General features: G+C 35.8%; 1 protein-coding gene across 1 annotated transcript; it reads right to left on the reverse strand.

Annotated features, from left to right (window-relative positions):
• Positions 1–490: 490 nt before the first annotated feature.
• Positions 491–25508, reverse strand: MUC6 (mucin 6, oligomeric mucus/gel-forming). Its single transcript, XM_074148737.1, has 27 exons — positions 25481–25508; positions 24248–24488; positions 22465–22591; positions 21227–21314; positions 20147–20256; positions 19090–19297; positions 17667–17789; positions 16558–16678; positions 15523–15661; positions 15259–15363; positions 14841–14913; positions 14436–14573; positions 13396–13557; positions 12707–12801; positions 11913–12045; positions 10769–11018; positions 8884–8936; positions 8669–8778; positions 7689–7840; positions 6793–6934; positions 6220–6330; positions 5048–5233; positions 4361–4600; positions 3236–3392; positions 2344–2487; positions 1760–1822; positions 491–552 (listed from the first exon to the last, which is right to left on the reverse strand). The coding sequence occupies exons 1-27, from the start codon at positions 25506–25508 to the stop codon at positions 491–493; spliced, it is 3561 nt and encodes a 1186-aa protein (XP_074004838.1).
• Positions 25509–26006: the final 498 nt, after the last annotated feature.

Here is a 26006-nt window from a genome sequence, read left to right on the forward strand (position 1 = left end):
CCGAGGATTGCCCTGACCCAGCTTCAGGGACCTTGCACTTGGTGCAAGGTTCAGTCTCCTGAGGTTCACATGGGCCCACTTCTTGAGCTTGTCCAGGTCCCTCTAAATGGCATCTTGTCCTTCAGGTGTGTCAACTGCACCACTCAGCCTGTTGTCACCTGCAAATTTGCTGGGGATGCACTCGATCCCACTGTCCATCAGAGACAGGGCAGAAGTCCTTGTTCACTAACAGAGGTATTTCATTACTGGTATGTGGAAGTGCCTAAGTATACTCAGGAAACACTGTTCTCTCAATTTTTTTTTCTTAAGGTGTCTAACAAATATTTCTGGGGAAATTTTTGTGATAATTAAGACACCAAATTATTTGTCATCATTGCACCTTATGTATGTGAAACTGGCAATGCCACTGTATCACAAAAAAAAAGTATATTTCTTGCCTCATAACCACATATCAAGACATATATCAGTGTGTAAGTACTAGTTTGGTCAACTACAGAAACTGACCTGTTGAAGGTGAAGACGTTTCAGGTGTGGTACTAGTGCTTTCATGTCCTGTTGTGTAAAGGTAGAACAGGTCAAGTTTGTGAATGAAAGCATTTTAAAATATTCCAAGTAAGGCAAGTTTCATATTGGATTCTAGGGATTGTGTCAATTAGTTAGATATTCCTGAAAATGCTTAATATTATATATTTCAGTGGAAAACTTCACATCAAAGGACTTAACCAATGACAATCAAGATATCTCATCATAATAATGAACATGAGTAGGTTTTTACTACCTTTCTTATGATTTTTCTGCTTAAGGGCACCTCACTTTTCAGGGATAACGGAAACATGCGTTTTGTATGTAAATGAGATCACTAGCTGAGATCCTAGTTACACAGGTTAGGATTCTGTAATCTGACAAAAACTGTCCTTGACTTTTTTTACATCTGCATGAAAATCCAGACTGTGCAGATAAAGTCTATCCAAAACATTATTTAATAAGATTTTCATTAATATTTAATGAGGTTTTCATTGAAGTAAACCATATAGTAATAAATCTTAAGTTAAAATAAGTAAAAAAAAAAAATCTCTAAAAAAAGATTTGCTAAATAGAGTCTATTAGCTAGGTCTGAGCCTATTCTATATGTTCTCTTTTTTTATGAAAGGTGTTGAATATATCTGAGACCCATGGCTCCGCTGGGCCAGTTCCACATGCAGATCAGAACACCAATATACTTTCAGGAAGATCCACATTTTGAAAAATACTCACATTTACAATGGACATAACTTTTCATGTTACTAACTAACATCCATCAGGTTCATCCAGCTTCTGTATTATAACATTTCCCACCCTACACTAACCTAATCCTCCTTTTAATTAGTTCTTTTGATTCCTATATTTACCAACTCAAGTTTTACATACTAGCAGTACAGTAATAGGTTTATTTTGAAAGAGAATTATGTTTGGATGAACACTATTATTATCATAGAACCATAGAATAGTTCGGGTTGGAAGGGACCTTTCAAAGTCCAACCTTCCTGCAATAAGTAGGGACATCTTCAATTAGAGCAGGTTGCTCAGAGCCCCATCCAGCCTGACCTTGAATGTTTCCAGGGATGAGGCATCTACCACCTCTCTGGGAAATCTCTTCCAGTGTTTCACCACTAATTGAGAGGTACCAGGAAAAACACCTTATTTGAGAATATGCAAATGTTTTAGTATTTTTTTCCAGTTACTGTAGAGAAAGAGAATGAGTATGTAGGTTGCTGCTTACCACATGGCATGCATCTTTCCATCTCATGGTCAAAGTACTCATCATGAGAGCAGTTGTAACAGCCTAAAAAAGGGGAAGAGAAGTTTGTTTTATATTTCTCACAGAACACCATTTAACTTATACTATATATAATCTAATATTTTACATTTCTTTTCTTAAAAAATTGTATTGATTGCAACATCATCTATTCAAGCAAGCATTTCCAGTGTCATTCTCAGAAGAAGGGTCTTCCTATGTAGTATTTTTTTTGGTTTCTCCAACTATATCCATTTGCCTAATAAGAATATTAACTGGTCTCTCCATATGTTTTCTTACCTAAGTATAGCATATTCTTTTCATTTGGTGCAAGTCAGAAAATTTCTCCTCAAGATAGGCTGAGCTCAATATAAAGCTAAATGTAGTACAGGTACTGAATTGATTATGTATTTAAAGCAGCAGTAGTAAGGTAAAGATCAACAAAACTGCTTCAAAAATAGCATAAATTAGAATACCATTATTTTACTGTGGTAAGACTGATTTTAAAACAGCATTGAAAATAATTACTACGCTACTGTTTCCTGGTTTACACTAGTATAGCTTATTACCTTCAATGTTGACATATTTGTAGTTTTGATTTGGACAATTACAAGGCCTGTAATGCCAGGTGCAGTTGTTATTGTTGTAGCCATAGGAATAAGCATCACCACTTCCTGTTTTTTTATGAGAATTGTAATACTCACAGTAGACAGCTAAAAAAAGTAAAAGCAAGAGAGAAATGAGAATTTTTCAAATTAATGGCATACTATTTTCAAAGGACTAAAGGGAAGGCAAAATTAATAAACAGTTTGAATCAAAAATTTTGTCATTGAAGTTATTAGCTTCTGATGTAAATTGAAATTTAAGTTCCAGTGAAGTCAGTTTCCTTTTTGCAAATGCACTATGCAGGCATTTCCACAATTTTTAATGCATAGTGTAGTGAAATGTTGAAAAGAAACCATCAAATCTGACAATTCTAGCATTGATTTATAACACATCCTCCTTTTTTCCTCCATATATGGTGTTCTGTAACACCTTGATATGTTTTTCCTGTTTTACAGTGTTCTAGCCAACACAGTTGTCTCTATTTCCTTGACATCCACACAGAAGGTGATTTAACCACAAATTAAATAGGATTTACGTTTTTTTTTTTTTACAGCTTCATACTCCCTCTGCTGACAAACAGTTCACTATACAGTGGTAGCAGAAGAAACAGTTTGCCCTCTGTGACAACATTATTTTCTCTCTCATTACTCCATGGTAAAAAGAGATACAGTAGTTTGGTTTATTTAGCACAAATGAAAACTACAGATTTCATACCCCAGGTGACTGAAGCCAATGATTCTTCCATAAACAAAATGCATTTTAGGAGGTGCTGTTTATATGCTGCCGTATTAATAATACTTACAGTAACAATAATAATTTCTTAAATCTGTTTAAAGAGAGCTTAAAGAAACTTACGACAGAACTCAGGGGTCCTCCAGTCAATGCAGATACCTTTATCTAAGCATGCCATGGCATATACTGCAATGGCATCACACATACATTCACAGTCCCCTCCAATGTCACAACCACAAGAGTCTCGAACACAGGCCTCATAATAGGGCATACGATTCACCTGCATTGGAAAAAGAAGTAATGAATTTTCTAGGATTCTTTTGTGCCTATTTGTTAGGAAGATGTTTTTCCCGGGGCTAAACAATGCGTGTTCTGTTAAGGGAGAGTAACTAGTATTTCCTCTGAACATTTGTCAAAGCAATTGCAGTCCCACTTCATACAAATCCTTTTAGCAAGAATGTAGGTGTCTCCACATGCACAATAGAAACTGATGACATTTTGCCAGATATGTATTTCTAAATTCATACTAGTCCTGAACATATTATGTACAGTCAGCTAAAAAAAAAGGAACCCCCCACATTCATTCAGGCACAAATGTCTAAGTTTGTCAGTCATACACCTTCCATGGGTATGCATGAGCACTGCAACATTATCTACATTTCCCACTTGTTTTTACCTCCTGAAAATGGATATTTTCCTTTAGAAGGCCTGGTTCTGATGAACCTTGTGATTGATACTTTCTTTTCAACAAAGTGGGCAATTTAAAACAAATAGGGGGGTTGATGATATCTTGCTCTTGGACTGATCTGCATGTTCTAAGTAACGCTGTTCTACTGATGAGAAAAAGTGTTTTCAGGGTTTTCTTAAGTTTGGTTTTCTAACAAAAACTCAATGGTTTCAAAAGAGTAAACAGAACATTGATCAGTAGCACACATCATCAACAGGCTGACTAATTTCTACTATCTTTTCACTCAGAAATTTTTAACTTGTCAGTTAATGCCATACTTAGCTTTTGTGCTTACAAAAGGGCTCATGAAGTGCAAATAGGAAAGAATGAAGATTAACATAAATGAGAGCCACAAAACATTTTATATATATATACTTTATTAAAACATAACCATAAAACATTTTTTATATAAATATTATTAAAACATTTTGGGGAAGAGAAAAATCAAGTGTTGGATGTGAGCATTTTGGTAGACTACAAATTGTGCCTATGAATAAAAAGAAAGCCAGATCAATTTTTACCTTATTGTGACAGGCAGAAAAGACTTCGCTGTTGATGATGGAACACGTCTTTTCTGCCCATGCTTTACGATAAGGGTTCTTGCTACAGGGATCCACTACAAAGTAGACATCCCCACAGAGAGGATTCTCTTTCCAAGAATTGACAAATTCCAATTCATTTGATGCCACATATTTGCTTCGAGTTTCAAAATCATCCTTCATATTGCCATTATAGTTCCCACACAAACCACATATAGTTTCCTATATTGAATGAAAGCAGTGATGTCAGTTCAGCGACTTAAAACTACTTGCCTTCCCTTTCAATTACTGACAGTTTCCTGTGCTTTAGTAGTGAATGTGATCTACAAATACTCTCTCATACATTCTTAGCATCTTGTGTGTGAGGTTCTGTTCATCAGTGAATGACTGTATTTCTCCTCTAAACTGCAAACTGTCGTCATTTAGAGATCAAAGTCAACCATGCAGTTGTATAAAATACAAGCATTTCGCTAAAAAATTTCCCAATGCAGTAGGGTAATCACTTAAAAATCAGCCTCTAGTGAAGATCTCTGCCTTTTTGGAGATAATGATGAAAATTAGTTGCTAGTAGCATCTCTGAAAAACCTTTGCCATCAAGGCAACTGTCATCAAATGTGCAGTTCAATCTGAATTGAAGGACAGTTTACTGAGGAAGTTATTCTGCAATACCTGTGTTTCTCTTGAGATCTTGATGAAGAAGTTCATGTGCTTATTCCAGATAAGGGTCATGTTGTATTTTCTGGGGATAATGATATCAAACATCAGGTGAAGGGCGTTCTTTTTCACATTATAACGTACTCCAGGGTTTTCTCCAGAAATAGTGAAGGTTTCATCTCGCAGTATGAATGTCAAATTCTGCAGTAAAATATATCTGGATGTTATAACATAGCAAGTTTCAGTATTTTCCTTAGCCTGTGTCACATTGGATTTGATCAGATGCTGTGCTATTACAGCCTGTATTGATATTCCCACTTATTTTTAAAAAGTCATGGCAGTGAAGTGAAGTCCCTGGAGATTGGAAAAAGGGAAACATTACACCCATTTGTAAAAAAGGTTAAAAAAAAGGACAAGGAGGTGATTCAAGACAGCCAGTAGCCGGTAGCCAAGGGCAAGTCCTGCCTGACCAACCCTAGTTGGATCCTAAGCAAACAACTGGATCCTAAGCAAGCAAACTTTTTCACCATGGCACTGAGTAGTTGAAACTGCCAGTATTTAGTGAGTAATGTGGCAAATGTGTACTGCTTGTAGTGACTGTTCCTTGGGATAAAATCTCATCTGTTCATACTCTTCCCTCTGTCAAATAATGAAGGACTCTAAGACGATCTGATACCATTGGGCATTACTGTCCCGTTGAACTGACAACAGTGAAACCTACCCAGTTCTGGAAGCTGTTACACAGCAGTGGAAATGAGGTAACTGCTCATTGTTGTAGATTTACGAATATATCTCAGGTAAGACCTGGATATATTTTGAATTGCAGATATTATCTGGACTTGGAGAGATTTTGCTAATCATCCATGATGAGAATTCCTCAATTTTATACTATTGTTTTCATAACTTTGGCAGGGGGAGGAAATTGGTATCTTTTGACCAAGCAATTCAATTCTGAGTCAGTAAACTTCAAAATTTTACAGCTTCTACATAAGCAAGACATTTGGGGACTGAAACATTGACATGAAAACAACTGATGGCAATTCCTACTAAAACTGAAGCTCTAGGTTTAGCATATAATTTCACTTACAAGACATCACTTGAAAGACACAGCTAAAACTTCCCAAAGGGAAGCAAACATGGGCTTAAAATAGCTACTCAGCTGGATAACAGCAGGATGAAGATCTTACCCCAAGGTAAATGCTGATAGATCTGGAGCATGTAACCCCTGATTTCCCACAGATGACATTCTCAGTAACAATTTTGAAAGAGGAAACAGGTCGATTAACCCTGCAGCCATCCTAAAAAAAACCCCAAAACAAACCATGAAAAGTACAAAGACCCAATGGGCTCTGTGTCTGGAGTCTTGCAACTTAAAACATAAAAGCATAAAAAAGTAAAGAAAGCTTAAACATGTCATGACTCAGATTCTGCCTGTTTTGGGAGGTGATGACCTCTGATTTCATAGTCAAATTGACATCACTTCCCTAAAAGATATAGTTGACTGGTACAGAATACACAGAATGACTATTTAAACATGTTATTAAGTCTAAAATTGGTTGTAATTGCATGAAAAAACTGTGTTTTGAGAAGTATTTAATCTTCTGTATTGAAATAAGCAGAAAATATAAAAACACATTTGTAAAGATTCAAAGTGCTCTATTGGTTATAGATGCATCCCAGGATATTTTCATTAGCCATGTAAATCAAGCTATTTCTTGTTGCTAAGATAATTTCAAAATAAGCAGTAAGAGGCAGATTACCATAGCTAATATGTATTCACAGTTGCCATCAAACACAAAACGTTGTCCATCAAAAGTAGTGATGTGTCCTTCTCCATACAGATTACACGTTGAGGAACACTTTGATTTCTGAACACATTTCCATTTGCCTTTTGTGCACGTGCTGAGATTGAGAAGAGAAACCATATTCAGATTTCAAAGAAAATGCCACCTTTTTATATACGTGCACTTGTACAGACAAAATGTTCATTTAATTGACTTGTGTACACTGTGACCAAGTTACAATTAATGTAAGGACCATAACTAAAGCTTATGGACTGCCTAGAAAATTAATTCATGATAAAGAAAAATCTTAAGTCATTTTTGCTTTCTTTTTTAACGGAAAAAAGAATATAAAACTCCTTTATTTATGCTCTTAATGAGAACAGGTGCCACTGGTCTGTGTAGTTTGGGTGGCGGTGGTGTTTTTTTAATACTAGATTAGTAACTGGAAAAGGAATAAAGTACTTTGAGAATGCTGATGAAGAGATAGAAACAATATTCTTTTTGGAAGGGGGAGGGAGGAGGGATTGTTTATATCTACAGAAAAGAAGGAAAATTGTACCCTCATCTTTGTTTGGGTGAAGCTGTTAATCCTTGACTTTATGTAGTTTACAGTTACAGACTTTACTAGATGCCCTTATTCCTGTATATGCGTATGACAGAAATTATCCCTGAAGTCAGTACCATGGCTCTTTTATCTATACATATCTATTGTCAAATGTTAAGTTTCTCTTTATCACCTCTGCACTTTGTCAATGCATTCCTTCCATTTAGCTGTTGCCGTTTCCAGCTCTCCTGTCAAATAAATGCTTTTGTAATGTAGTTGTACAGTTTAGTGAAATAGAGATTCCGCAATGGAAAACTGTGATTCTTACCAGATCTCACATTCAGTTTGGATCTGTTCACCTTTTCCATAAGCAAGACCACCATATTCACATGGACAGTCCTCAGCTGGAACACACCTGCCGTCGAGATTTTCATATAGTCCATCAGCACAGACACAGCCTGATTCACATTTAGTGGGTATCTGGTAAAGATTAACAGGTTGCAAAATGAAATGAAACATGAGATGCATTTTAACTTGCATGTGGATGGTGTCAAGAGTAAACCTGTGCTAAATTCTAGTTTTGACTTGATTTCAATTTTGTAATTTTCTTTGTACTAATATACTAGTCAATTGAACTATTTTCACTGAAGTTGTAAGATATAACTGTTGTGTGAGGTATTAAACATACTTGAAGACTCTGAAAAATTTATCTTCCATTGCTACCAATCTTTCAGACAAAGTACAACAGAAGTTTCTTTATATCAAGGAAGCTTATTATAATTCTTCCAATTAATCTGTTTCCTTAATATAAAGACATAAGATAAACCTATTAGGACAGACCAGAAGTCCACCAAATCTGAGTCTCCTGCATCCTATGACTATCAGCAGCAGAGAGCAGGGAAAGAATAGAACAGGAATTATAAACGACATGTTCTATAGGTTTCCAGTGACATGCAGCTTATAGACTACCTGAGCCAGAGGTGATAGCTGTGTAGTTAGGAACCCTTAATGGATTTTTATTCTATTTTATTTTTATTCTATTTTATTTCTATTTCTATTTTATTCTATTTTATTTAATTTAATGAATTTAATTCATTAATTAATGCAATTTAATTCCTTTAATCACTTCTTGAATATATGTAAATTTTTAGTGTCCATAGTCTGTGCAAAGAAATTGGATGTTTAACTGTATCATATTAGAAGAAATATCACCTTTCATTTCACTAGAAGGAACGTAGTGAAGTTCTAAGTAACAACTAAACCATTCCTCTCTCAAGAGGGTAAATATCCCAGGGCTGCGAAACTCACACATTCAATTCCAGTAGCCAACATCTGGCAGGTAGGGGCACATGCAGCTCCATACTTGTTTTCTAAAGCATCAGAACACGATACATATTTCTTAGGAGCTTTGCAGCTTTCTAGGGAAAAGGAGGAAAACCAAACAATGGAGAGATTGTGAGGTAGCAATTTTACAACATAGGGGAAAGGAATACGTTTCTAAGTAAACCATTTGAGACCCATACCTGCAGGGTTTTGAGGTTTGCCTGTGCAACTTAGCCTCCCATTAACACAGTAGCTAGGGTGGGGAAAGAAAAAAAAAAGGAATTTCAATGCAGTTCTCTCCTAAGAAAGAAATTTTAATTTTTTTGCAAAATGTCTTCACGTTTCTCACCATTGCAAATATTTCCTTTATGTTACTAGTTCCTCCCTGATGTACTTTAAGAAGGTAGAATGCACTTTTAAAAAGGTAAAACATATTTTAGAAGCTAGAATCTCTCACTAGGTAAGAATAAAGAGCAGTAAAGATGTCACAAGGCCCTGTGAAACCAGACACTTGGTATAAACAATAAATGCCTTAATAATGAGTATACCCTTGAAGAAGAACAGAAAGCTGATAATAAGGAACATCCTACCACAAAAATGGCTGAAAATCAGACAGCTTCTGAATAAGGCATAAAGTCAACAAAAATTTGTAGTAACTGGGGGAAAGGTAAAGGTGGCAGAGGGAGATTGTGACCATCAACTCAATTGGATACCAAATTGGACTACCCGCCACCCCCACCCCCCCCCCCGGTGCTGGAGCATGCGCACATTAATTAAAAGACCTTGTAACTTTAAATGAAAGTGAGAGACTGTACTAACCAATAGAAATTCTTAAGATAAGGTACTAACCAATAATTACAATTAAGGGTGTGTATTTCTGTGTTTTGAACCGTATAAATATTCCTAAGAGTTTTCAGGCTGGGGCACTAGCTTTGTGGATTACCACCTAGCACCCATCTCTGCAGAAATGAAATAAATAGATAATACCTCTACTCTGTGTGTGTATTGGCGTCTGCACACTGGGTAAACAACCTCACTTTGGGACAACATCGCCATCCCTTAAAATGGAATGTGAATCAACTTGCCTCTCTTTACTTTTTGTAGTACACAGCAGTAACATTGGTTTTGAAAGTGACTATTACGGTGACATGTCAAGTCAATCTTGAGGTTTGTATATAGCTCTCCAGATGTTGTTGACAAATCTCCTACTAAGAATAATCAGATCTTACCTATTTCTAATTTTTTCCTTAACATTTCCAAGTTTAAGGTAAGTCAAATGCTTTTTGTTCATTTAAGAATATTTGTATTTTAGAAAAGGACAAAAAGGATGTCTTAAAAAATTAACTTTTGCTATTAAAAGCGAAGGAGACTCTACTGATTTTGGCTGGAATGGAAGTGATTTTCTTTGTAGCAGCTCAATGGTGCTATGTTTTGGGTTTGTGACCAAAACAGTGGTGATAACACGATGTTGTTTTAGCTGTTGCTGAACAATGTCAAGGCTGTCTCTGCTTCTCATGCTGCCCCTCCCAGTAAGCTGGGAGTGCACAAGAAGCTGGGAGGGAACACAGCCAGTACAGCTGACCCATACTGCCCAAAGAGATATTCCATACTACACAACATCATGCTCAGCAATGAAAGCTCAGGTAAAGAAGGAAGAAGAAGGGATGTTCGGAGTTATGGTGCTTGTAAATAATAAAATAAGTAATAAAAAATAAAATAAAATAATTAAAAATAAGTAACCATTATGCATGATAAAGTCATGCTTTCCTGGAAATGTCTAAACATATGCCTGCTGATGGGATGTAGCAAATTAATTCCTTACTTTGATTGTGCTTGCCGCTTTGCTTATTAAATAAGCTTCATTTTGCTTATTAATAATAAAGAAAGTTATTAAACTGTCTTTATCTCAACCCACAAATTTTCTTGCTTTTGCCTTTCTGATTGTCTTCTGCATCTGGCTGAAGTGGAGTGAGAAAGTAGCTGTATGGTGTTTAGCTGCTTACTGCCGTTAACCCCCAAAAGAGATACATGAAGACCCCTCGTCTCCATTTTCAGTTTGTTAATCTTTAAACTTGACACACTTACCAGGTAATCCCACTAGTTATTGTCGATTGGTCAGGTAAGATATACTTTCTATCTTCTAAATAGCAAGGACAATGAGATTTACGAACACACTCATTCTTGTGGTTCAAGTACATCCCTTCAGGACAATGGCAGCCTTCAATAGGGATGTCAGTTGGATGACATTCCAGGGCTCGGTTGGAAAGTGACAAGCATGTCCTGTCACATGCCTGAGTGTTGTAGCTGAAGGTTTGATTGCCAGTACAAGTAATGGCTGTAAAACAAGACAAGAGTGTATGTTAAGCTTCATTTACTCTTCCTTGTGAAAGATAACTGCTCATAATGTGCTGCATATATTGTGTCAACAGCTTCAGTGCTTAATGCTTTCTAGTGCTTCTCTTCCCGTGGATGTGGAGCTCTAGCAAAAGATATTGCAGAGCAGGGCTTAAGACCAACCATGTAGCTATTTGGAAGTTTTATGAAGGTTAAATATCTTATTGTTTCTTTGTGTACCTTGGAATAAAATAATGCAAATAGAACCTTTGCAGAAATAACAACGTATCTTTGAGTAAATGTGAAACCTGTGCCTGTGTCTAAATAGCATAATAGCAAAATCACATCTGCAACCAGAGTTTTTCCTAGGTCTTTTTCATCTTACAGTACAGTATAGTTTTATCTGTCTATTCCTTCACTTAATTATCAAGTCCTGGAAGCATCCACATGCTCACCTTAAAGCATATGAGTATTCTTTTTCATGTAGTCTTGGAATAACAATCCTTTTCTGAAGCAGACTACAAGGGTATTCAGAGGTTGGATATCTGTTATCCCATTTCTGCTTTCCTCTTCATGTTCACTACTTTCCTCATTACTCTTAAGATGATTTGGACACTGTTTAGAATACTGCTTTACCATTTATATTTTTTGTTACGATGCATCTGTGAAGTCAACAAATCCCGGGAATATAGGTTTTATACCTGTTGGTTGGTCTACCTGAACAATAAGTAGTTATTTTCTAATGACTGACAAGTAGTTTTAAAATATGTTCTTGCTCTTACTCAGTTTTGTCATAGGTGAATCAAACATGGGAATATTCTAAATGGAAACAGATAGACCTGTATGCATGCATTCATCTGATGGCAGACTATTAGGAGCTGGTACAGGTACTTACTACAATTGTCCATACTGTTTCTCCAGTTCTCAAGGATTAACCCCATTGAGCTGCAAGTTCGTGCATATGATCCCAGAGCAGAACAAATATAAGGAAAGGTCTCTTCATAATTACAGGCTTGGTAGACACATCTCTGAAACCCAAGACAGGGAGAGTACTCTGTTATTGGGGAGCAGACATTTGGAAGTGCTAAACCCTGGAGGTATTTAAAAGACATGTGGATGTGCTGCTGATGGACGTGGTTTAGTGGTGGACTTGGCAGTGTTAGGTTTACGGTTGGACTTGATGATCTTACAGTTCTTTTCCAACCTAAATGATTCTATGATTCTGTGCTGAATCACAGAGGTAAGTCATTCAAAATACATATAGTTGAATAGCTAAAACTGGTGAAAAAGATCAGATTAATTGCCTGATTGACATGAATAAAATATACTTATTACCCCAAAATGTCTTTGTTTACTCACTGCTTTTCTTCTTTAATTTTCAAACTGTTTTGTGAAGATTGGAAAATATAATGAGCTAAATTATGCACATGTGAAAATCAATACTTTGTATAGTTAAAGTTGTCAACATGGAGAACTGCAACACGAGCAAAAATAAGCTCTGATTCATAGGAATGGTACTGGTGGCTATGAACAAACAGACTTTAAGTGTAGTGGAAATATAACTTTCAAAAACGAACGTTTTCCTTCGCTTCCATGCATTCCTGATTGAAATTAGTAGAATACTGTATATGAGTAAATTCTGGTCCATATTTGGACTCCCTCTGTACACCGTCTATCATAATTTCCTACCTTGTAGAAAGGAATAGGGTTCACCACAGCATGGCATTTCTCGAACACTGTACCCTTCTTGGTAAGAATGGAGCAATGAGTCTCAGCAGACATTTCTAATGAAAGAGATTATGTACATTAAACAGAGAAAGTTAGGAAAAAGAAATGAAAAAATGAAAAAGAAACAAAAAAAAGCTGAAACTGGAACTGAAAAAACCTAGTTGAACAAAAGGACAACTTAGCTTGTTAGCTTGCAGACTATACTTTTGTTCAATCAGCTCTGTAGAGCTTTTTTTTTTCTTTCTTTCTTTGTTGTTTTTTGTTTGGTTTTGTTTTGTTTTGTTTTGTTTTTGTTTTTGTTTTTTTTACGACCAATAGCTATAGAGACTTGAGAACGCAAAGCCTGGATTTCAGTCACAGCACTGCTGAGCAAGTCTAACACATCCATGGACACTGCAATTTCATTGGAAATATCACCCAAAAACTCTCATTCATCATCTCAATCCCAGATCTCTAGAATGGGATCTGATAAGCTTTTACTAGATATGTATTCTAGAAATCAGAAATGTCTTGTTGGTGACAGAATTTGTGATGTTCACTTGTCTCAGTCTCTGCTTCTCTCAAACTCTCTCATTTCCCTGGTATGGGCTTATGGAAGTGTCAGACAAAGCTAGCTGAAGAGATCAGTTACAACAGGATCATCTACTTACTGTTCAGTTGACTCAAAGCGCAAGGGTCAGTATCTCTCTCTAAAGCAGGATGGCAATTTCCTGCCCTCCAGGAGTCTACAAACAGGGAGGCTGTCCCTTCAGTGATATCCATGCTAGTCATGAAGTCATCTGTAGTGTCTCCATTGTAATTGCCACACAAACCTAGTAACATTAGAAATACAGGGGATGGCTAAAAATTAAAGAATGTGTACACAATTATCTGTGTTTCATTCTATAATAGTGAGAAAATTGATTCAAAACTTCTACATGGAGTGTCAATGAATAGTCAAGTAGCCAGAGAATCTTGATTATGTACACATTCAACCCCTGAGCCTATGCCTTCTCAAGTTAAGATTGTTCATGTCTATTCAATGACAAATTCATACAGAAGTTTTCATCTTGTTTTTAGAAGCCTTTTAGAAAAAAGTTTTTTCAGTGGTTTTAAATCATGTAAAAGAGAAAGCCCATGATATACGTTTGCACTTACACGTTTTCTTATGTATCTAAAATCTGTAATCACAAAGAATATACATTTAGACTTTTATAAAGGCTAAAGCCTCTTCCTATAGATAATTAGAATGCATGATATCCCTTTGTGGTTAATGTTGCTGTGCAATAAACATAAACATCTCCATCTGGTGCTTATCAGCTGAGAAGCTTTTAGATTCTTAGGCTCATTGCGTTTACAGTGATCGTGCACTGTGTTCAAGGAACATGTGCTCCAAGATGTAGAGACCACACAGACTAATGTGTTGCCCCTTCATTGTGTAGTAAAGAACGTACTGAAAAAGGCACACATTAAATCGCGAAGAACAGTATTATATTACACATGAAAAATGTCACCCATCTAATTTCTTTGATTAATTTTAAATTTGTCAGCACAAACCAAATTCTTAGCATGTTGTTTTTCCAATGCAGGTATTTTTGTTGTTTGTTCTTTGAATCTAGAGAAGAAAGTTAATTCCTTAAAGAATGATTACTAAGCTTTCAACATTACACTCCCTACATTTTCTCCTTCACATGGGGACTAGATTTCTTACCTAAAGTTTTGCCTTTGAATTGTGATCCAACTTTCACATAGGCCTGGAACACAGGTGATGTTTGAACTACAACTTCCAGCCCAAAGTTTGTGAACATTTGAATGTACATTGAGGACTGTCTGAAAATAGTGACATCTCCTAAAAGAACAAGGATATTTAGAAATAAAGATTTTGATGCATAGGATATTGTAGAGTAATCATTGTAATGCATATACCAGTGTTCTAGCATTCTGTCTACAAGTCTTCTCCTTCCACACACAACTCTCAACGCAGGGAGAGACGCAATTGGAAAGATTCTAAGGTTCCTCTAAAACCTCTGCTATTGTCAATTGCAAGAGAAAAGATGCTGTGTTTGTGTAAAACAGACATTTAATGTAATTTGGATTTTATACATATTTTCTTTACCTGATCTGTAAGGTAGCCGCTTAAGTTCATCATCGTCAGTAAGGAGTTCATTCTGAGAAATCACAATTTTGTCCTGTAAGAAAAGAACATGGAATCAGAAACAATTATTTGTAGTGATGGTTTTCGTATGTTCTTTAACTTAATAGTACTGTCAATGACCTATATCATAGGAAAGGATTGTTACAAGCTTTTTCTCACGTTATTCCATACTGCTTTCAGTTTTCACCTTGAAAATACTCTAACTTCCTGAGTTGATGTGGCAACTGAGATCTTTACTGTGTGTGCATGAACTGGAACGTATCTTGAGTATCTATCCCCCATAATTTTTCAGTTCAGGCTACTGCCAATGAGTTTAAGTGTTTATTTTCCCAATCGGGTTACTGAAATACTGAATAGAACCTGAGGAGGGAATACTTACCTTTGTAGATAGGTAAATTACAGCACTAAGTGACGTCTCAGAATTAGAATAACCAGACTTTTCATATACAGCCATTAAGGTTCCATTGTGTGGCAGGCTGGAACTCTGGAGGAAAACAGTGAAAAGGGAAATCTGTGAATAACAATGATTTGTAGAATAAACGTCTATCATAGGAAGACCTCAGTTTGTGTTCCAACAGGAAACCAAAGACAGACTAAAATATATCTATTTGACGTTTTGTGTTTCTAGACTGCTAGAAATTACCTTCATAAGAACGTAAGTGCAAACCCCATGGAACCTGTATGATCTAGAATCAAATGTGGTAACAAAGGAGCCTCCTTCCAGTGAACACCTTCCAGGGCAGGGCAAGTCTTTGCAGTTCCACTGGCCCATTGTGCATTTACTGAGGAAAACAAGAAATTCTGTGTAAGGTTATTCTCCTAAGGCACTATTTACCAGCAGAGGATTTGATCCTCCTGTCTGGAGGTTTTGCTGTAGCTGATCAACATGCAAAATTGGTTAGTGAACACAGTGTAATACACACATACATTCTGAACTTTCATTTCCACTGTTTTGAAATTTCTTTTCTTTACACTCTAAAAACTCAGCCACTTCCTAGTAGTGGAAGATGTCATTTGTATCACTTTTCTCCTTATGCTTTCATTTTCTTTGTCTATGTATATCAGTTGAATTACTTCAACTTAACTCAAAGTTGCTGAACTCTTGTATAAATTGTCAGTAAACTTTCCTATATTGATTAATCATAAAAAGTGCATTCATTGTTGCAAATCTGAGCACCAAATTCCATTATTTATCCTTTATTTTATTTATTAGAACTATGAGAACAAGAGAAGTAACACACACAAAAATTATTCCTCGTTTTTTTGGGAAAAATTTCCAAATTTACAAAAATATCATCTTACGTAATTATTTTCTGTTGCAAAACAGAAATTCAGTTTTAAGTGCTGATTTGGTCATCAGAAATGTTGAGATTGCCAGAAAGAAATTGTAAATACTGAATATTTGTTTTGTACTAATTTTACCTCTACTTTCACAGAGTAGATAAAAATGTTACTGTTTTGTGTGGCCTGAAAGAGCATTTATATTTGTACAGATTAATCAGGAAATGAGATGTGTACATCTTCAGTTACAAATGTATGATTTGGGGCACTTAAAGAAGGTGGTCTCAGAGATGGTATGACACATTTGCAGCTGTCCCCCAAAAAGTTAGGCTAAATTTTCCAATCAATTGGTCAGGATACTCTCCATCCTCTCATGAAAGTACTGGTTGCTACTCACCAGATCCTACACGCTGCTTTCATTGTCTCACCAGGAGCGTATGTTTTCCCATTCAGTGTACATGGACATTGTTTAATGTGAACACATGTTCGATTCTTTGAGATATCATCAAGAACAGTTCCTGCCAAAGAAAATACACAAAATAAGTACTTTTCCAAATCTTTACTCAGCACTACAGATATTATAGCTTGAGTGCCTTCCAAAATTAGCTTGAGAAAGATATTATTGCACAGCCAGTGCCTGTACTTAGAGATACAACATGAAGGACATTTTTCTCTTAATTAAAATAAAACTGACTCTTTATAAATGATAACACCATTTGGCTACTTTGTTATATGAAAGTGCAGACAATTGTCTTCATTTGAAATTTGAACTTCATTTGAAATAGCAGTGACCTTGAATGTTATTTTTTCAATTTTTTTTTAATTTTTTTTTTTTTAATACTATGACACTAATTCAGTTGGGAATTTTGAAGAATGGATACATTGTATTTCATAAACTACTAAGTCTAGCTTTAAACATGTAACTCACGACAAATTACTTTTGACTAATATAAAATGGTGATGATATTGACATAAATGTCTACATCATAGTAACCCTGGAGGATATTTCTGTTCTGAAACGTCAAGAAATTGTGCAAATGATAGTCATAATCACAATTTTTGTAGGAAGTTCATCTTGGACTAGTTTAAAGGGATTTTACAAAATATATAATATTGCAGAACTTCTCTGAGGTATGCTACCTTTTGCTGGTGCCCTGGAAGGCTAGATACCTGTTTGGGATAGGAAATTAATGAAGTTCAGTCAATGTATATTATAGTACAGAACTCTAAGCTGGCCGCGTAAAATTATCCTGTCGTATATCGTGATCTTCTGAGGAAAATGCTTTCACAGGTCTGTTCTTTCAAATAGTGACCAAGGATCTTTAAGGACCATGACAGTTCAAGACTCCAGCTATACTATGGTACCTGAGAAATGGCAGTTCTAGCAGCACAATGCCCTGAAATGCACTGCTAGTTCATTATTAAGAAGTCTATTCCACTTGACTGGACATATGCCAAAAGCATTTGTATGGGCCATTTAGGATATGATGAATACAGAAATGATACCTTCTGGACAAAAGCAACCATAGGTACAGTGACTGGAACAGCTGTACTCTGGGTTGGAACAGGTTTTAATACATGGAGAACCACATTCCTCATAGATTTGGTTAGCAGAACATTTTCCCACAGCTGCAACAAACAGTGAAAGTGTTAAGATTTTCAAAGTGTAAACATAGAAGAATCTCTCATCTACCACCTAGGGTGGAGAAGATGTGATTTCTGGCACTAACGTTCTTTTATTGTGCCTCAGTACTGAGTTCATCATCTGAGTATTCAGCATTACCATCATATTCACTCTAGCTTGTATTCATTTTTCATGCCCTATTTAATAGAAACTCATTTCAGAAGCTTGAAGAATGTCAAACAGACTATGTTGTAGCCTAATAAACTACCACAAATCAGATTTGCTGTAATACTTCAAGGATTTAAAGAATGTAACTCTTGATGTTCTGTATAGTTCCTGCTTCTCAGACATTATCTGCTTTTCAGACTGTATCTACCTAGCAATTCTAATATATAGAACTCAGCACATGTTTTATTATGTGATAAATTCAAGCAGAGATTTTTCCTTACCTGGAACAGTAAAAATAAGTGAGGTAAGGAAATAGAGGTAGTTAGAGATAAGGCAGACAAAGAAACAAAAAAGATTAAAAAGTTCATTACCCTTGTATATTTGGCATTTATTTGCAAATTCTTAGATTCTCAGCTTTGGCTTTTTGGGAAACAAGGGAACAAGGGTTACTGTTCTTTTTTTTTTTTTAAGCTTTGCCTTTTATTGCTTTATTACCACTCCTAGTAATGGTCTACTGGGAACATGAAAACTGCTATGTCTGGGAGAAAACCAGGCTATTATTTCACTGTGATTAGTAAGAATTACTGTACAACTCTGTGAATGCACACAGTGTCTTACTAATATTTATATGAATCTATAAAATGCCATGAGGAGTTTACAATTTTGAAGGATTAAAACTAATTGCAGACCACAGAAAAAAATGGGTTATCAATTTATGTAAGACAGATAACCTTGGGAAAAATTATTTTAAAAGAAATGCAATTTTAAAGAGTTGAGGATAATAATGGAGCTTAATAGGGAATATTTTCAGTAAGTATGAAGAGAGAATGAAAGAAAAGTCAGTGTGAAGATCAAGAGGAGAACAGAAGAATATGACACCAGAGCTTCTCTCTTTAATAGTCACTGATCAAGGTGTTGGAGGTACATTTCATCCTTCCTCCTTCTCCTTTGAGGTTTCCATGCTCTTCTTTGGTAAAGCCGAAGATCACTGTTGTTTTCTTAAGAAAATAGTTTGATTCAAAATGATAGAGACTTTTCTATAAGTTGATTTAAATTCCAGTTAATCATCATTCTCCATCTATATAAGATATAGCAAGGTTAAGTACCATCTCCTATGAATAAAACATTTGAACTCACAGCAAAAGCTTTCACTTCTCCAGTTGAACACCATTTGATGGGACATAGCACATTGCCTTGAATATTCTGACAGAGTAGAGCAAGTGCAATTGTTTTGTCCTGGCTCACTGCAGTCCTGCATATCAAGCTGGCAACGAATGACAAATCCATCCTTTGGCACACTGCATGTTGGTGACACCAAATTAAGTAGCTGAGAGCAGATCATGGCCTAAATAAAAAGACAAAGAAAATTGTTCCTAGTAGTGTTTCTGCCATGTGAAAACCACAATAGAATATCACTGTTAGTTTTGATTTTCTTGTTGGTTTGTTTGTTCTTTACCCTTATAGCTTAGTAATATGTATTTTACTTAAAATGCATAAGCAAATCACAAATAGAAGGGAATATAAATCCATTGTAGAACAGAAGGATCTCGATATGTTGAATTAGTTCCACTTCTCATTAAGTTGAAAATCAATCCCCCTAAAAATGGCTGAAAACACTCCAGGCAGGGATGTTGTCTCATGGAGATTCAATTCCAGGACAAACACCCGTGATGTGAAGATAGCAACATTCATTCCCCTTTGAACAAATGTTTGATAGGTTTTTATCACCTACCACCTTGCCTACTGTAGTATAAAGTCTCAAAGAGAAACAATGTAAAAAGATTAAACCTCCCAGCCAACAGAAGTTCTCCACCAGATCGAAGTAATTTTTCAGTGTGAATACAAGTATTAATTGGAACAAGGAATATTTGGAACTACTATTTGTAGTAATATTTCAGAAAAGTATCTTCCTCACAGGACCCATACAAACTCCTGTTCTTTATTCCTGCTTTTCTTGTTAAAGACATGGTATAAAACTAGTGTTTCTCTGTTTTTCTCTTCTGGGAAAAGATCCCCCTACTAGTTTAATGCAAAGAACTCTTTTTCTTTCTCGTATCATGCTATACAAATTTTGACTTTGTCCATTTTCATGGAAGTCATTTTTATGAAACCACTGCCTTTCTGTTGTTAGTTTCTATCTATCTTTCCACCTCTGTTAAGAATAATGCTGCAGAAAAGTCAAGATCTTTCTTACGTATTTTTCGTGAGGAATAGAGGAAACTGGTATCTCCTCAGATAGGCAGATCTCTGATGGATCATCCATTTTTTGTAATGCAGCAAATTTGTAGGTATCCAGCAATTTACCTGTAAATTGAAGGGTTATAATTTGTCAGGAAAAAGCCATCGTGGATTTGTTTAATTGTTGCAGTGATGTAGCAAAACTCAGATTCTACTCTTTGTGAAAGGTCCTACTGATCAATCTTCCTGATGATAACTATTACTTCTTTTGCCGTTTACCTGGAGTCTATTCAGTAAAGCATACTTTTTTTCACCTTGATCATTTCTCTGAGCTATTTCCTAATCTATCACTTCTATTATCTGACATGATACCAGCTGCTACTGTTTATCTGCCAGCTGTGTTATCTTTTGCCAACTGCTAATTCATGCCTCTTCTCCTCACGCTGCATTCTTATACTTTTCCCCTACATGTGAGTTTAAACTCATGTCCCTTGTGGAGTGGTCTTGGCATCCAGAGTTCCTTTAAGATTAAACCAAGCCAGAAAATGCTCTCCAAGAGCATGTGTAATGAGCTCTAACTACTAATGGGCATTAGCTCAACAGACCAGATTAGAGTAACTCTGAAGTCAACTCCCTAAACCACATATAGTGCAGGTATCAAGTCCTCAGCACTGACTATTTTGTTCTAAAGATCCACCCTTACTGGGACACATTACTTGTTAATATTCTTGTCCACTATGTTTTTTTTTTATTATAGCCTCATTCTTTCTTCTGCCTAACATAATAATTTCCCTCACTGTGCCTTGCCATGAACCTAGACTGTTCTGAAAGTTAGGTGAGAGAGAGTGTAATCCTTACTGCCTGTTTCTAAAATATGAGTCCTTATCACTTGTCTGAGGAACCCACAATATTATAACAACAGCAAATAATAGTGTGTAGTATAATCATGTGATATGTATATTGGTGACCTACGAAAATGCTTTACTCAATTCTGAAACTGAGTGAGCAGCCAGAGCAATGTTAATATAGTATTAAATTTCCTATTTGATTAAGTTTAACTAGTTCTCCTTCCATCCAATCTGTCCTCAGATCTTACCTTCACTCACAAATTCATTCCATTCATAACCATCATAATTTCCACACATTCCACAGGTTTTCCCCATATATTTTTTTTCAGTCAAAACCTAAAATAAAATAAAACATTTAAAAGGATCACCCTAAGCAAAATTATCTATACAGCATTACCTTTCTCAAACAAACTCAGTTCAAGGATCCAATTAAAGGTGATCCTTCTCATTAATTTCAGTGACTTGATTGGAGGAAAAGTTTTGGAAGCATTAACTTCTTTTCCCAATAGACAAACAGGGAGTGTTGTGATTTTTTGATTTAATAAAAGAATAAGATTCTAAGACATTTTCAGAGAATTAAGGGGACTAATATTCTAAGGAGCCAGAAAAAATAGATAAGGAAATGATGCTGCTTCCTTGCTCATTTCTTTGTTGACAGAGCATTTTTTTATCTTAAGAAATTGAAAGTTACAGGAAGAAAATCTGTTTTCAGAAGAAGGTTATTCAGTTATCTATTGCTCTGGAGAGTAAAGAGCTGGCTTCAATCAATGAATTATTATGAAAACCTTGGATCAGAGGAAATAATCTGACTATACGTAGAATATAGTGTCTAACCATCACAGTAGCATTTCCTGTTATATCTGTGATAGTAATGTTGGTAAATCTCCCAAACAAGTTATTACATAAAATCACCCTTAGCAGACTTAACAATATACAATTAATTCAGTGTCTTTTGTGGTATTACTATCACAGGTCATGCTGAGAAAATGTATCTATCTCCTCATCTGAAATATATAAGGGAATTTGGAGGGAAAACATTAAAAGATTCAGAAAAAAGAAAGAAACAAAGGAGCTGGTAGGAGCACCATATTTCTGAAAAGATGCCCAGGAGAAGCACAGTAGAAACGACAAAACTATGGCATACACTATTAAATTCTAACAGCTTTAAACAACGTCAGCATCCCTTTAACAAAACTTTGTAGCTCCTGGAATATCCTAAGGAAAGTTTAAAATCTGTGAAAGCATCCTCAAGTCTCAACATCGGTGGCTTTTTTAATGGTGGCATTGCCAATGATAGAAATGAAAGGAACATGCAGGTATAAAAAGCAAAGTTGTTTATTTAAAGAGGAGTGGAGGAAGCAGGAAAAGAATAAATATCCAAGTAGTAAGCACATGCAAAAAGAATCCATTAAGTCTAAAGAGGTCTTGTCATTCCCGTAAGTCTGTGAGAATTTTCTCTTCTGCTTTATGAGAACATTTTACTAACCATGAGATAGTCATCATTGTTCCACATGACAACTAGCTCCATCTCCATCAGCTTGGCCACCAGACGGATGTTGCGTCCATAAGGTGCTATTTGAATTCCATTGCTGGTGTAAGGCAACTTAACGACACTGTAATATGATGAGAAGAGAAACTGACCTTCTCATACCAATATTATGCAGGTATTAGTTATATTCTTTAGATATAATACACATACAATGTGAGTAATGTAGTAGTAGCAGTAGCATGAAATATATATTTTTTTCCTTTGTAACTGTAACATTTTAGTATACATTAAAACTTCTGTTGATTGAAAATCATTGTCAGCAGTTTCATAAAAGAATCACCAGGAGATGATTGCATACTAATTATGCTAGTGAAAATGTTTGCATGGGACTTGGCATCTTCACTTGGTTTGGTTTCATTAGGGTATAGTTATATGTTTCAAGAACTTGTAACAGTACAGTATGTGTGGTAGAACTATTGTTGATTATCCTGAAGAGCTTCTATGGACTATAGCTTGTTAATATAGGAGTTACTACTAAGACTAAAAACTGACAAGGTTAGAGAAACTCAAAATGGGGATGTTGTAGCAGAATTATGTTTTCATTGTTGTGGCTGAATTCTAATGCTACAAACTAAGAAAGAAAGAACAAATATATTTTGCTAAGTATTCAGTAAGTATGGGATACAACCATAGGAAAGTTGCTTGGAAGGGACTTGGTTTGGAAGTTTCTTCCAAGGTCCCTTCCAAGCGAAGCCCAGACCAAGGCTTCCAAGGAAGCCCAGACCAGCCTTCCACCTGAAGCAGAGCTATGTGCAACACTAGACAAGGTCAATCATGGCATTTGGTTCTTGTGAACGTAAGGACAAAAATTTAAAATGCAGATCATTGGGTTAGGCCTGTAGATTCATATAGTTTTACTGGAACATAAACTAATAAAGGAGGTTTTTATAAATACAGTTTACTAAATTAAGGTATAGATGCAAGATGTCTTTTTGTCATGATGGTTATTGTACATAGGTAAGTGTAATAAGATACAGACAATCCACAGTCAATTATTTCCAGTAGCCGCATGTACTCACAGACAAAAACTCAGCACTGCCTATCTGATAAAAATGCTGAAAAATTCCATGGAGAAATGTCCTTGTATGGGAGCAATTTGTGTAGAAGAATGAATGATGCAGAATTCCTCAGTAACACAGATACTTTCTGGACACAGTAATCCTTGGAATAACATGAACAGTCAGTGCTCTCATAAAGAAGAACTTCTTTGTAAGGCCCTCCAAGATTTCTCTGTTGGTGGTATAGTTCAAAGTTTCTCTTGTATCCTGTGTATGTGCTATCTTTAGTACAGAGGGTTCACAGTTATCTCCATGTCAAATAAAATGAACTCTAAGCAAAACACAGGAATTTCAGCTAATGCCTACTAAAAGGTATAAGCTGTTTCATCCGTGCTTGTAGTAGAGATAAGCATAAGAAGACTGGTAGTATCTAGGAGACTGTAGTGTCGATGTGAGAACTGTTTTGGTCTGAGAATAGTTTATTATCCCTTTGCCTATACAAATGTACTCTAAGTTTGATTCAAATAACTGCAAATGAAACACTTATCTAGAGAGTGTGGATGCTTGATAGGAAGAAATAGGAGTAGAGTCCAGTTAGGTATGCTAACTTCTCTAATTTGTTAATTCATTTTTGATACAAAGTAGTTTTCTTTAGTCCAACTGCTTTATAACTCCTTGCTTTCTTTACATACTTTTCCCCCCAATTCATTGCAGAATCTTACCCAACACTCCTGACAGAAATGCTGCCTTTCTCAACAATGACAACAGAAGGTCCCAGCTCAATAATGATCCTTGCAATTTTTTTGTCCAGCCCACGGCGGAACTGAATGTTGAAGTCTGGGCTGGTTTCATCACATACAGTTGCAAAGATATAGTTGCAGGTCCCAGTGAAGTCATACTGGTATTTATCAAAGGTTGAAAAATGCCCTCCACCCCAGGTAGAACAGGAATCCTTGCTCAAAACTGTGTAAGTGAAAGAGGAAAATGGATTTAGGTTTCCTAACAGCATATTTGCTCATTCTGATTGCCATTTCAAATATAAATATCAGCAAAAACTAGTAAGTTTCTACTTAGATTAATTATGTAAACAATATCCTAGCTGTTTTTTTTTTGTAACCTCAAAATTTTATCTCAAGTCAGGAAGTGAAACAATCGATGAAATTAGAGCAATATTCTTATTTACTGTAAGCAGAGGAGAGGTCCCTAGCTTCCTAGCTCGGGAAACACTCTTCCATCTCCTTCATGGGTAATATGAAGACTTACCTTGTTATTTCAGTCTGCTTGATCTGTTTGCAAAGGTGACAACTTGCTACTGGAGAGATCTTTAACATCTCAGGCACAACATTTACGAAGTTATCTATCTATGGCATTACTCTGTCATGATTCATTGCACAGTCTTCAAAGCCCAACTTGTAAGTCCCCACTTTTTTGGTTCTGGGTTTGTGTGACAAAGTTCCAGCCAGCTTTGTAAATATATTGAATGTTTTAATCAGTACACCTTTTTAAAATGTAATCACTTTTCATCTGAATGGACAGATTTTAGGAGGTCAAAATGGAGGTCAAAAAAAGGAGGTCAATCATATTAAAAGAGATACAACTCCAGCGCTTGATGTTAGATATTTCTATACCTACTTAAAGCATTTGAACAGTCCCTCTGAAGTAGATAGAACTACTGAAGTAAGTAAAATCGTGTCCTTGGTTATGTATTTCCAGACTCAGATTGCTACTTTTAATTTTTTCATTATTTTTGGCTATGGAGTTATATGAAGCCCAGATATCTTAGAATATATTTTAGAAGCACAAAGTATCAGATAAGTTTAGCAAAGTCTACCTGCAATTTGTGTTCACTGCTTGAAAGCCAAAATGTTTTTTTACTCTTAAAGTGTGATCAAACTACTTTGCTACTTGTTTTACTCAGGTCATGTAGATAATACTGTTTCCCAATGAGCTGTTACCTGTTGGCAAAAAGTACTCCTCTTCCATACTTCTGTGCTGTCCCGAACGTCTGACTGGAAAATAGGAATTGGCTAATTGTTATCATTGATTCTTCATGCCCAATTCCAGCTAGTTTAATATACTGTACTTAAGTGACACTGACCAGCAAACCCCCAACTTTTTAAGAGCGTGCCAAGGAATGATCACCTGGGCTTGCACAATGGTCAGAGTGCAATAGGTGCCCTTTCTATAAATACAGGAGTGTCTTTAGTGTATTTGTTTTTATTTAAATATTATCAGAGAAAAACAACAAATGGGAATAGCAACAACTCAAGAAAGTTTAAAACTATAATATATAGTTCAGTTTTTACTAAGTTTTAAATTAAGTTTTTATTATTTGAGTTCAGTTTTTATTAAGTGATATCTAGGGATTTTCTTTTAATTTGTTTATATCCATGCCTTACTCTTCCTCTTGTTGTAAGAACAGACAGAAGATAGAGATGAGTTGCTGAAATTTTTTTTTTGGCTGATCACAAATGTTCAACT

The sequence above is a fragment of the Numenius arquata genome, chromosome 6, assembly GCF_964106895.1.
Source record: "Numenius arquata chromosome 6, bNumArq3.hap1.1, whole genome shotgun sequence".
Taxonomy (NCBI): Eukaryota; Metazoa; Chordata; class Aves; order Charadriiformes; family Scolopacidae; genus Numenius; species Numenius arquata.

Excerpts from the sequence above, each read along its gene's own strand:
- MUC6 (XM_074148737.1), bottom strand. The coding sequence starts at position 25,508 with ATGGAAGAGGAGTACTTTTTGCCAACAG. Across the intron at positions 15,364-15,522 it reads GCACTTACGTTCTTATGAAG|AGTTCCAGCCTGCCACACAA; the intron begins GTAATTTCTAGC and ends GTTTTCCTCCAG. Across the intron at positions 12,046-12,706 it reads ACCCTATTCCTTTCTACAAG|AGATGTGTCTACCAAGCCTG; the intron begins GTAGGAAATTAT and ends CTTGGGTTTCAG.